This window comes from Panthera tigris, chromosome B2, assembly GCF_018350195.1.
Source record: "Panthera tigris isolate Pti1 chromosome B2, P.tigris_Pti1_mat1.1, whole genome shotgun sequence".
Taxonomy (NCBI): Eukaryota; Metazoa; Chordata; class Mammalia; order Carnivora; family Felidae; genus Panthera; species Panthera tigris.
In genome coordinates this window covers 142709137-142722237 of record NC_056664.1, presented here as the reverse complement: position 1 = coordinate 142722237, position 13101 = coordinate 142709137, and the positions used below count along the sequence as shown (strand labels likewise).

General features: G+C 43.1%; 1 protein-coding gene across 1 annotated transcript; it reads left to right on the top strand.

Annotated features, from left to right (window-relative positions):
- Positions 1-804: 804 nt before the first annotated feature.
- Positions 805-12241, top strand: SOD2 (superoxide dismutase 2). Its single transcript, XM_042987451.1, has 5 exons — positions 805-1059; positions 1394-1596; positions 5943-6059; positions 7787-7966; positions 10474-12241. Exons 1-5 carry the CDS (start codon positions 1037-1039, stop codon positions 10617-10619), a joined length of 669 nt encoding a protein of 222 aa, XP_042843385.1. The 5' UTR covers positions 805-1036; the 3' UTR covers positions 10620-12241.
- The last annotated feature ends 860 nt before the right edge of the window (positions 12242-13101 follow it).

The window sequence follows — 13101 nt, the reverse complement described above, 5'->3', positions numbered from 1 at the left end:
AGCTTTCCTAACTTCTATACAGGGAGGATTCACACAATTCAGGATTGTTTAGTACAGCTCATTACACTGTAAGAAACAGCACGAAAGAATCCTTCCTCTTGTACTTTTTAAAATACTCTCCGGAGCAGTTGGTTCGTGGAAGTCATCCCCAACACACACACTCAGGACGTGACTGCTAAGGCTTAGTAATCAAGAAAGTATGGACTTTCGGTTCTAATCCGCTATTTTACTTATTAACTGTGTGATCAGGGCAACCTGCTAAAATTTAGTGAGCTCATTACTGTCGCCTGGGGTCAACGATACCTACCCGGGAGTGAAATAAAGATCAATGTATATAAACCCTGCTGCGTAGTCCCTGGCACCTCGTGTTTAGTAACACTATTATCAGACGGCCCTGGGCTTGGCTCCGGCCCGAAGGTCAAGTTCATTAGAAAAGCAAGGTCACTCCTGGCAGTGGTTAGAGGAGCATTGTTGCTACACCTTACCAGCGCCCAGGACCCTCCTCACTGAGGGATCCCGGCCCGCTACGGCGCGCCAAGCCAGCTCAGGGAAACCGCAGCTTTCGCTCCGAGAAGGTCGCCGGACCGCAGGCCGACCCCGGCGTGCCGGCAGCAGCTAAGAGGCGGGGAAGCACCGGCCCCACCAGCCAAGGCCCTCCCAGCGGACCTCCGAGGGGCGGGGCTTCAGGTCGTACCATCTTACACCGTGAAGGGGGGGAAGCATAGCCTTTCTTTTGGCCACACGCACAGAAGCGGGCAGGTGGGCGCTGCGGTTCTTCTGACTCCCTGAATAAGGTCCCTCATGTGCCTCTTTCTCGGGTCCCTTGGGCCCCCAAAGGGGGCGGGCTGGCGCAGGGAGCGGAGACGGCGCGCTGCGCGTCCCCCCCCCCCACGGTGTGGGAGCGGCGGGCGCAGGGGGCGGAGCCCGTGGAGGACGGCGGTGTCCTTGCGGCGCCGCCGGGGACGCGGGTCAGTGTACGCCGGTGGGTCGGCGCGGTGACTCGAATTCAGGAAAGCGACTAGCGGCATCGCTCACTATGTTGTCCCGGGCAGCGCTCAGGTGAGGCGCCCGAGCGGCGCGTAGCAGCGGGGACGGGTCACGGCCCCGAGGGCGAGGGGTGCGGGCGGCCTCCTCCAGCGGCCCCGCTCCCTCCGTACCCGCGCTGCCGGGTACCTACGGGGACGCGGCGTGGCGGGGACGCCGCGGGCGTCCCTGCCGGAGGGCAGGTGGCCTCTGAGCACATCCGGGTGCTGCCGCGGCGCCGTTTAATGCTTCAGAGAATGTGGAGGGCGAGCGAGCAAGCGATAGAAAGGCCCAGATGCGCCGGGACGTCCGTAGCCCTGTCTGCGTAGACACGTGAGCGAATCGGTGTGTGTGTCTGCTCTCTTTCCAGCTCGAGCAGGACGCTGGTGCCGGCGCTGGGGGCTCTGGGTTCCAGGCAGAAGCACAGCCTCCCCGACTTGCCGTACGATTATGGCGCCCTGGAGCCTCACATCAACGCCCAGATCATGCAGCTGCACCACAGCAAGCACCACGCGACCTACGTGAACAACCTGAACGTCCTCGAGGAGCGGTATCGAGAGGCGCTGGAGAAGGGTAGGTGCCAGGCCGCCCGCCGGTGAGAAACCGCGCGGGGAAACGTGACGGCGACGCGGTGCCCCTCGGTTCCGTGGGGTCGCCCCACGCGCTCTTGAACTCAACCAGGGGTCAGACTTCACAAGGAAGGTGCCCATTTTGTGGGAAACTGAAACAGGCTTGTGGTTATTTACTAATACTTTAGAATTCAGCGTAACACTATCATACGGACGTCACACTTTAGTTTTTAAAGAGCTCAGTCGGCAAAACCAGTCGAGTGTGGACTTTGTGGGTCTGGGTCTGGGGATGTGTTTTAATGTCTCTGTACAAAATAGTATTGCACTTTTCAGTCTATCGATCAGTGGCTTGCAGGAGGAAAATAATTGTACGTATTGCTTAATACGCTACACAGTTCAAAAGGTATTTTTTTTCTTAAGCATATTTTTGATGACGTTCAGCCCTCTGAAATTTGTTGGGTAAATTTCAGACGGTGGCAGCTTGTTGAATGGGGGCATCTAGCGGGAAAGTGTAGTATTTCAGCCCGGTTGTGGATGAAGTAATTGTCTAAACAGAAACAAGAGGAAATTGCCACATTCTGGAAGATTTGTGACAGGAACCTGGAGCATGGGGAAAACGTTTGGTACTTGTTCGGGGAAAAGGTTCGGGGTTTTAGAAAATAACAAATTCGGGAAAGATGTGGTAATGATGACAAGGTGGGGAATATCCCGATTGTGAAATTGTTTCCTGCGTGACAACATCTGACAACTTGAACCTTTCTTTTCAATATTTTAAAAACAACTTGAATTTCAATCCTTTCCTTGCGCAATCACATCTTTACTTGTGTAACAGAAGCTACTGAAAAAAAAAGCTTTACATTATGTGGTGCTATGTTGCCTATAAGTTACTAAGTACCTGCAGAGCTTTTTCTTTTATTTATTTAAAAAAAATATTTTAAAGACTATTGAAGGGTTAAATTTTGATGTTTGAAAATTTGGGGCAGTAATGTAAGTGAAATAACATCATCGATCTCATTATAAGGAAGTAAATAAATACTTTTCAAACAGAAGTATTTAACTTTTATTGTATTTTACAGGAAAAAAATGGAAACCAAAGAAATTGTTGAACTTAAGAAAAGTATTCTTAAAAGCAGATACTAAAGCCTCCCAAATTTCTGTTATCATCATTATTATTTTTTAATGCAAGCTCTATGCCCAATGTGGGGCTCAAACTCACAACCCTGAGATCAAGAGTCGCATATTCTACCGACTAAGCCAGCCAGGTGCTCCCCAAATTTCTATTAAAACTTAAAAATGACTAACCTTTAAGAGATTGCAATTATTAAGTTAGTTTTTAATAAGCATGTTTCTTTCCCATTAGAAAAATTTAGTTACTGTTGATTTATTAGAAAACAATATAGGGGCTCCTGGGTGGCTCAGTCGGTTGAGCATCTGACTCTTGATTTGGCTTGAGTCATGATCCCAGGGTTGTGGAGTCAAGCCCTGTGTCGGGCTCCAGACTGAGCATGGAGCCTACTTGGGATTCTCTCTCCCTCTGACCCTCTCCCCCTGAGCCTCTCCCCCATTTGGGCTCTTTTCTCTAAAACTAAAACTATACGTGCGCGCGCGCGCGCACACACACACACACACACACACACACACGTGTTTATATATGTATATATGCATATATATGTGTATATGTTTGCATGTATATAAATATATATAAAACGTGTGTGTGCGCATGTATATATGTGTGTATACACACGTGTATGTATATGTATATAGAAATATATAAACATACAAACATTTATATTTAGGATGACTTTCCTAGAATAATTACTAAGACACTGATCTGTAAGAAAATTATTTTGCAAACATAACAACAACAACAACAACAATGAGAAGTTGGCATCTTAAAACAGCTCTCCAAGATTATCTGTGTATTCTGGTATCACTCGGCCCTCTCCTCCTTTCTGAGATGTGCCCAAAGAGCAGATTAGAGAACCTTTTCTATCATGTAAACTCCCTACACACAGAGTCCTCAGTGGTTCTGTGTATCTTCCACTTTGCCTCTTAATGTCTGGTGAATAATAAGCACTCAGGACTTATTTCTTTTTTTTTTTATTTTTCTTTTTTTTTTTAACATTTATTTATTTTTGAGACAGAGACAGAGCATGAACAGGGGAGGGTCAGAGAGAGGGAGACACAGAATCTGAAACAGGCTCCAGGCTCTGAGCCGTCAGCACAGGGAAGTGCTGGGAAGGGAATTCCCATTTTTCCTAATAGTTAATCTTAGTTTCTTGAAGGCCTGGAAAAGAATATTTTATTTTGCCTACTTGTTCAGCAAGGTAGAAAAAGTCTTCAAATGTGACTTTTTTTTTAAAGTGCAGATAGCAGAGAATTTTTCTTCCATAAAAGCTACATTTAATATATTCAATTATCTAATCAATCAACAAACGTTCATCAAGTGCCTGGTATGTAGGAGGCAATCTAGCAGCCCCTGGGATACAGCAGTGCAAAGAATTCCTTGTTGTTATTGGAGCTTTCATTCTGGTGGGGAGACAGATGAATGAGTAAATAAATATGTAGTATGCCAGGGGTCTTAAGTCCTCTCGAGCAAAACAGGTTGGGGAAGTGGTGGGGAAGTGCCCATTTTCTCTTGTGGTTTGAGAAGGCTTCTCTGATGAGGGTGACGTTTCAGCGGAGGCCTGAAGGAGAGATGTGGGAACAAACCACGAGGCTATCTTCAGGAAGGGTGTTCCGGGACGGGCAGCCGCCATCAGTAGAAGCCGTAAGCTGGGCGCATGCCGAGCCCCTGTTGTACGTGCAGGGAGACCAGTGTGGCCAGAGCTGGGCCAGTGAGGAGACACAGAGGATCAGATGATTTGCCCCTCTGAAGCCAGTTGTAGGGACTTGGGGTTCATCGAGTGAGAGGAACAGCCTTTGGAGGGGTCTGGCTCAAGGATGCTGCACTCACTTTGGGGTGTAGAGGAGCCTTCCGGCCACTATTGGGAACAGAGTGTTGGGGGGGCACATGTGGAAGCCGGAGACCAGGGCGGGGTGGTGGCTCAGATGCAGGCAGGTGATGCTGCTGGTCTGTACCACAGGTTAGCAAGAGGGGGTCAGATTCTGGATCTTTTTTTTTTTTTTAATTTTTTTTTTTTAAATGTTTATTTATTTCTGAGGCAGAGAGAGACAGAGCATGAGTGGGGGAGGGTCAGAGAGAGAGGGAGACACAGAATCAGAAGCAGGCTCCAGGCTCTGAGCTGGGAGCACAGAGCCCGACGCGGAGCTCGAACTCACGGACTGTGAGATCATGACCTCAGCTGAAGTCTGTCGCTCAACCAACTGAGCCACCCAGGGGCCCCATGGATCTTTTTTAAAGGGAGAGCTGGCCTTGCCAGTGAGTATGTTGGTGGGCTATATGTGAGGAAAGGAGTAAGGGGTAAGAAAGGGCAAGTTATCAGAAATGCCCTGTGAAAAATAGCTGGCACTTGCTGTGATGAGGAAGGCCATTGGAGAGTAACTTTGGGATTAAAATTCTCGAGTTCAGTTTTGAATATGCTGAATTTTTTGTTAATGTAACATTGAACTATTTTCCAATGAATAGTTGTCTATCTAGAAAATGAGAGCTGAAAATGTACCATTTAAAAAAAAAAGTCTATTGTTTATTTTAAGTAATCTCTACCTCCAATGAGGGGCTCAAACTCACAACCCTGAGACCCAAGAGTTACATGCTCTACCGACTGAGCCAGCCAGGCGCCCCTGAAAATTTACTATTTAGTCTGTGAAAGCACACATTTCAACCTTCCACTATTTTCTATTGTTCTCTTTGTTATTGCTGAAATGTTTTTTTTATAATTTTTTTTTTTTTCATTTTAGAGAAAGTGAGTGGGGGAGTGGCAGAGAGAGAGAGAGACTTAAGGATCTTAAGCAGGCGCCACACTGAGCGTCGGACACGGGGCTCGATCCTATGACCCTGGGATCATGCCCTGAGCTAAAATCAAGAGTCAGATGCTCAACTGACTGAGCCATCCAGGCGCCTCTGAAATCTTTTCTATCCAAGAAAACTTTCACTTCTTTGAAGCTCAGGAAAGAATTTTCTACTAGCTTTGCCCCTGATGCCGGACCTCTCATTAGTTGTTCACGTTACTAATTGAAATTGAAAATCCACTGGAACAAATAATTTTTAAGTAAATCTTTTTTTTTTTTTTTTTTGTAGAATCTTGAAATTGTGGGATTTTAGGACCTATAGGGATGTTACAGATAAGCAAGTATAATTACCTGATGTTTTACAAAGAGAGCAAATGGTGCATAGAACGTTTCAAAAGAAAGAATTTTAAAGAATATGTTTGTATCTTTACATTTCAGGTGACGTTACAACTCAGGTAGCTCTTCAGCCTGGGCTGAAGTTCAATGGTGGAGGCCATATCAATCATTCCATCTTCTGGACGAACCTGAGCCCTAAGGGTGGTGGAGAGCCCAAAGGTTGGTAGATATTGGTGCAGTCTTAGCTACATTTGTGCATGATAGGAATGGCTGTTGCTTTTCTTACGTTAATTCTCTCTGAGGTGTCACAGTGGCATATTTTTCCTAGCAAGGAGTACAACAAAGGTGTGACTTTCAAAGGGACATATGTAGGAACGGAGAATATATTCAGGGAGTTATTGTGTCTTCAGATTTTATACACACATACACACACACACACACACACACACACACAGTGTCAGATATGATGTCAACTTTTGTCAAGATGTACTGTATTTTACATTAGAACAAGACCAGGAAACAGTTTTTAGAAGAAGTGAGTGCCCTGGGTGGGGTAAGACACTTGATCATTCTGTACTTCCTTCATCTGTAAGGTACAGGGATAATAATAGATCCGTTTTGACAATTAAATAAGTTACCAGATATAAAATGCTTCGAATAGTGCTTTTTGCTATTTTACTACTCTCCCCAGCTGATAAAGAGTCAGTTGTCCCAGGAAATTGGGTTTTCCAGGACACGTGCAGGTAGCGAGGGGAGTACAGAGCCAATGGCCTTGCTCACTCTGGCTGGTTTACGTGACTTACCATGTCCTGCGTGGAGGCCCAGACGACTTTAATTAGCCTCCTCACCCCAGGGAAGATGCGGGGCATAAGTAGAGCTCTCCTTGTCCCTGGGGCTTCTGGTGCACACCTTAAGTTTCTGTGGCTTTGTTCGTTTTTAATTGGTGTATGGTAAGCGTCTCATGTACTTGTGATAAGCAGTCTCATTTGGAAGTAAAGGTGAATGGGGAAGTCAGCATGGGAAGCTGGACATTTTTTTTTTTTTTTTTTTCCTGAGTTAGGTGTGGAGACGGTGATGTAATACTGTTGACGTTTGGTGAGTTAGCAGAATGTCAGATATGCCCGTATTCAGCCAGTGGTACTTTGCGACTTTGGGTTGTCTGTACCACTTTATTCTGTCATTTGTGCTTATAATAGATAATTACTTTTATTTTTGAATTTTCGGTTTTTTTAAGTAGGCTCCAATTGCAGGGCTTGAACTCACGATCCTAAGATCAAGACCTGGGCTGAGATCAAGAGTCAGACACTTAAATGACTGAGCCACCCGGGCACGACGATAATTACTTTTAACTCAGTGGGATAAGAGGAGTGATATTTTTAGCCTACTTGATTTAGTTGATGTGCTCCATCTAGAATTATATTCTACATTGCCAGAGAATAAAAGGGCTGTAGCTCTTATAGTGTACCCTCAGTTCGGTGATAAAAGACAAAATTACTCTTCTTAAAATTATATAATTGTGATAAGAAAGATCTCAGCTGCCGTGGGGAAGAACCAAATAACAGCCATAAAATTTTACTATTCCCAAATCGAGACAGAGTAGGTAGGGTAGAAATCAAAGTAAAAGTTTTCTGTAAAAGGGGGGGGGGGAAGCTAATGAAAAAATTACTCCTTTTCTGATGGAAATAGCACAGCGAAGGAAGAACTTGCTCTAACTTGGTTCAGTAATAAACATGTGAATTAAAATCATGAGATCTTGTGATGCCAGTGTGAGGGCAGGAGAAACAGTGCTAACTAGGCTCACTGGGTTATGTTACGTCTTCCCTATGAGGTCGTCCAGTTTCTGGTGCCATATGACAAGAATATTTTAATATATGGAATAGAATTCTTGATTGTAATTGTTGCAGTCTGTTCATTTGTGGGTATTTTTGGATTTGTTTTTTAAATAGGGGAATTGCTGGAAGCCATCAAACGTGATTTTGGTTCCTTCGACAAGTTTAAAGAGAAGTTGACCACTGTATCTGTTGGCGTCCAAGGCTCAGGTTGGGGTTGGCTTGGTTTCAATAAGGAACAGGGACGCTTGCAGATTGCTGCTTGTTTTAACCAGGATCCCCTGGAAGGAACAACAGGTTAGCTTTGAAAATTATTTCACATTCATTAGTGGGAAATGGTTCACTGTAAAGCATTTACCTTGAAATAAGGAACACGAGCAGTGGTTAAACCTATCGTGAGCATGTACTAAATCTTAACAGGTGATACCCAGAGCCTCGTGTAAGCAGAAATGCTCTAAAAGTCCTTGATGTTTTGTAACATTAGCACATGTAATTTTACAGATACATTAACAAAAAATGTTTTTTTTTATCAAAACATTTTTTTAATGTTTGTTTATTTTTGAAGGAGAGAGAGACAGAGTGTGAGTGGTGGGGGTGGGCAGGGAGAGAGGGAGACACAGAATCCGAAGCAGGCTCCAGGCTCCGAGCTGTCAGCACAGAGCCCGATGTGGGGCTGGAACCCACAGACCATGAGATCATGACCTGAGCTGAAGTCGGACGTTCAACTGACTGAGCCACCCAGACCCCAGGTGCCCCTAACAAAAAATGTTTTAAACATAAACTCTGCTTCATTGGACAGAATTCATGTCAGCTTACATAATTGCATGCACTGAAGTTGGATAAACACCACAAAAGAGGAAAAGACCTATAAGCTGAGTCCAACTTCAGCCCTGGGACGCAGCCTGTCTGCTGAGCACCTGTGGTCAAACTGGGACTAGAGCTCAGGTTTCCACACTTCTGCCTTTTGGGGGATTTGGTCCAGGGAAATATTTGGCTTAGAGGCTCCAGGCTGGCTTCACCAATTCCTTTTTCATGTTCAGCCAGATTGAATTAGAATGTCTTTAGGAGATATTCCTGAGACATTGATCTTCAGATGTAATGCACCTACAGTGATGTCTTTTTTGTTTTTTAATTTATTTTTTAATGTTTATTTATTTTTGAGAGAGGGAGACACAGAATACGAAGCAGGCTCCAGGCTCTGAGCTGTCAGCACAGAGCCCGATGCAAAGCTTGAACCCACAAACCGTGAGATCATGACCTGAGCTGAAGTCAGACGTTTAACTCACTGAGCCACCCAGGCACCCCAAGACCTACAGTGACATCTTAACGGCAATCAGCTGTAGTTCTCAGCCACGTTTTCTTTTCTTTACTTTTTTTTTTAAAGATACTTAACTTATTTAGGTTTATTTATTTTGTGAGAGAGAGAGAGAGAGAGAGAGAGAGAGAGAGAGAGGCGGAGAGAGAGGGAGGATCCCAAGCAGGCTCCAAGCCTAGCACAGAGCCCGACGCGGGGCTGCATCTCACGACCACGAGATCATGACCTGGGCTAAAACCAAGAGTCTTGACGCTTAACCAGCCAAAGCACCCAGGCGCCTCTCAGCCACATTTTCTGCCTCTACACACGTCTGCAGACTTGCTTACATGACTCACTTTCCTGGGTATATTCAGATTTAGCCAAAATCTGAACGGCTCTTTTGGGAAAGAGATGCCACAGAATTTGTAAAACCAACAGAAGATTTGTGAGCACTGACTAGAGAGTCGGGTATATCTTCGAAGGCACCTGGCCGAAAGGCTAATTTCTAGGTAAATCCTGGCTACACCTGCTTCCCTTCCACTTGAAGAAAGCCCATTGGAATGAAAATAAGTGGAAGTCATGGCAATTTATGTAGGGGAGAAATCATTTATAAACTTTGTTACCTTAATTACTCATAATGAATGATGAATGACATACCTCACCACTGATCAAGACCTACTGGTTGATCATTGTTTTCCTAGAGGAGGCTGTCATTCAGTTGGAGAGTTTCTGAAAATGAATGTTGCATAAATATAATTCTTTGCATGTACTATTTCATTTCTAAGAACTGTGTCTTTTTTTTTAGTCCTATTCAGTTTTCCTTGTTAACTGTTATTTCTCTAAATGTCTCATAAATGCTTTGTATTCTCTAAGACTGACATTATTAGGCTTGGGAGCAGAGCAGTTTTCCTAAAACTCCCCTGACTGCTTGGGACCTTCGGAAGGTGCTCAGCCACCCCATAAACATGGCATCCTTACCGATACCCCCAAGAATTGCCTCATGGATAGATTTGTTGGTAGTTTAAGCATTGCTGTTAAAATACTGTACTTAATTTTCCCAAGTCTTTAAAAAATTTTTTGCTATTTATCACGTTTTCTTCCAAAGAGTAAAGTTTAAGGGCGCCCGGGTGGCTCAGTCGATTAAGCATCCGACTTCAGCTCAGGTCATGATCTCACAGTTTGTGAGTTCAAGACCAGCGTGGGGCTCACTGCTGTCAGTACGGAGTCCACTTCGGATCCCCTGTCTCCCTTTCTCTCTGCCCTTCCCCCTACCTCTCTCTCAAAAATAAATAAACATTAAAAAAATTTTTTTTGAAGAGTAAAGTTTCAAATTTTTTATAGGGTATTCTTAGGCAAATTTTCTCTTTGTAAAAGAAGCTAAAAAATGGATGGGAATTTTGCAAAGGGTAATTTGGGTAATTTGGTGTGCATAGGATAATCGAGAAGAGACAATAATCTTTCAGATTGAAATTCACAGCTTTTGCTTTTTTTCCCCTCTTCTTTCCAATAGGTCTTATTCCACTGCTGGGGATTGATGTGTGGGAGCATGCTTATTACCTTCAGTATAAAAATGTCAGACCGGATTATCTAAAAGCTATTTGGAATGTAATCAACTGGGAGAACGTAACTGAGAGATACATGGCTTGCAAAAAGTAAAACATCATTACACTGAGCAGAACAAGCTTTTTACGACTATTTTCATAGCAGTGCAGAGTACCGTAGTATACCAGTAATCTGCTCTATAGTAGCATTTCTTAATGTAGGTTCTTCAAGTATTTGATAAACATGATTTAATGCTGTGAACTTCCTGTTTTCAAATTTTATTATTGGGCAACGGAAAACAGTAAGTGCTTTGTATGATTTAGTCTTGATTGAACATTTTCTTCAAGAGCTGAAATAGCTAGGAGGTTATAATTGTCGTCATAAAGCCATCAAAAATATCTCAGCCCTGTCCCCTTAGGGCCGCTGGAGAAGCCTTTTGACCCTATTGCAGTTGTAGAAAACCTGGTCCTTTGCCCCAGTTGTTTATAGAAGATTAAATTTATTTCCCAAGGGAAACGTTCCTCGTTTCTGTTGAAAACTGCTCTTTTTGTAAGTAATCTTCTGTCTACTAGTACTTCTGGTAGATATCACCCATTGGCCTTTAATTATTTTTGGTCACGTGTTACACAGGGTTAACACCATGTTGTCTTTTAAAAAATATAACTTGATTGCTAATTGAGAATTGCTTTATTATGACAAGGAAATAGTCGTGCATTTGAATTTTTCTGTTGGGAGAAATAGGAGGACTTGTGTGTGAAATTTTGTCATCAGACAGAAATATGTGTTGTGTACATGCTCAAAATGGGCAGATTCGGGCCTTGTTGATAAAATGAGTGTTGGGAATGGGGCCACAGATCATTCTGGCGGGGCACTTGCCCCCGCCTTCCAGTCCTGTTCATGAGCATCGCTTGGGGTGGGGGGAACCAGCCTGAATCAGGTGCTGCCTGCCCACAGAGGCAAAGGAGTTGGTTTCTGGATGTGGTCAGCAGCGTGTCCCCATCCAGGAACATTTTTTTTCGAAGACTTGTTTTTGAGTTACTCTATCATTTTTATCTTTTCTTTTAAAAAATGTACAGTCACTATAGACACTTTATATTGTTTAGTCCTTTCAGTAAAGGCAAACGATACCCATACTCCAGTGACCCAACATGTCAAATTATGTTCCTGGTTAGCTTTTGCAGATGGGACTGTTTAAATGTAGCAGGGATCCTTTGGCTTAACATTGTCATGTATTCCATGTTTCATTATTTTCTTTATTTTTACTGGCTGTATAATTTATCAATTGGACACTTCCTAATTTATTTTACATTTCTGATACTGAATAGTTCATTGGTTTCTAATTGTTATTCAAATAATGTTGTGGTGAACAACCCACATAGGTTTTGCCTTCTATTGGAATATTTTTTCTGTATAGGTTTTTTCTTAAACCTATTCAGTAACAGAATGTTTTCCTAAGTTAGTGTATTATTTTTTCCCCCAAAATTTGTTCTTTTTTTTTTTGGCTTGCTAAAATGGAGTAACTTAGCAGTTTCAATATTGAAGACTGAAGTTAAAAAAAATTTTAATTTAAGGCGCTTTTGTTTTAGAATTCAAGTAGAAAGTACTTAGGGTTTCTGAATTGTCAGCAGTGTTGATGAGACCAGTGGTAGCTCTTTGTGTGCCTGTGGATTGAAAACACTTTGGAGACAAAGATTGCCATGCTTTCTCCCACAGTAAAGTCACTTTCGTGGAGCACAGATGGGAGTCATGTGATTACTGCTTACATATATACATATATACACATGCATGCCTATATAGATATATACACACATATATATGCATACACGTATATATAAACAAGGCAGTGACTCTGTTTAAACGGACCATGTAGAAAAGTAGAACTTTTTGAAAGATGGGCTTTTGAATATAAGTAGTCTGCCAGATCATGGTTTGTATTGAACTAACAAAGATACGCAGAGACTCCTGATTCATACAGTGCCTTTTGACTTTTACTAAGCTTTAGCATTTCAAAAAAATTCAATGTTGAAATTTCTATGGGGCTCTGTTTTTGCCTCGATTTTACGTTGAGGGAGTGAGCGAAAGCACACTGTTCTTCTCTAAGGTTTTGGTTTCTCCTCCCCATCAGATTTTAAGAGACTAAGGTAAATTACAGATAAAGATTTTAATCATCCGGTGGAAAATGAGGCTTTAAGATTTTGTTCAGCCTGGTTTTTCATTGTGGAAATAAATAAAAAAGGTAAAAGCGGCTGCTTCTGAAATAAACCCAAGTGTTGTTCATCCAAGAGGGATTTTTGTGGCCGAATGAACAGTGCCTGCTCTAGTTTTAAATGTGCTTCCAACGCCATAGTGTGATTCGTACTGAAGGAAAACAGGACACAAGGCAAATACTGCCTGAGGTAGAATCTACTGCTTGAACCATTGTGTAATAATTAAACTTTGATGTTGAGAAATCACAGTTTTACTGCACACCTCAAATTCATGATCTTAAAATGAGATTTGAGTTTCCGGTGAATACCTTTAAAAAAAGTACCACCGGAACCATAAAATTAAGATTGATTGGTGTTGTGAGTCCTCTCTAGAACTAAGTCTAAATACA

What these genes read in the sequence shown, in the direction of transcription:
- SOD2 (XM_042987451.1), top strand. Translation starts at nt 1,037, where the DNA reads ATGTTGTCCCGGGCAGCGCTCAG. An exon ending in TCGAGAGGCGCTGGAGAAGG is followed by an intron (nt 1,597 to 5,942) that starts GTAGGTGCCAGG and finishes TTTACATTTCAG; the next exon opens with GTGACGTTACAACTCAGGTA. An exon ending in TCCCCTGGAAGGAACAACAG is followed by an intron (nt 7,967 to 10,473) that starts GTTAGCTTTGAA and finishes TCTTTCCAATAG; the next exon opens with GTCTTATTCCACTGCTGGGG.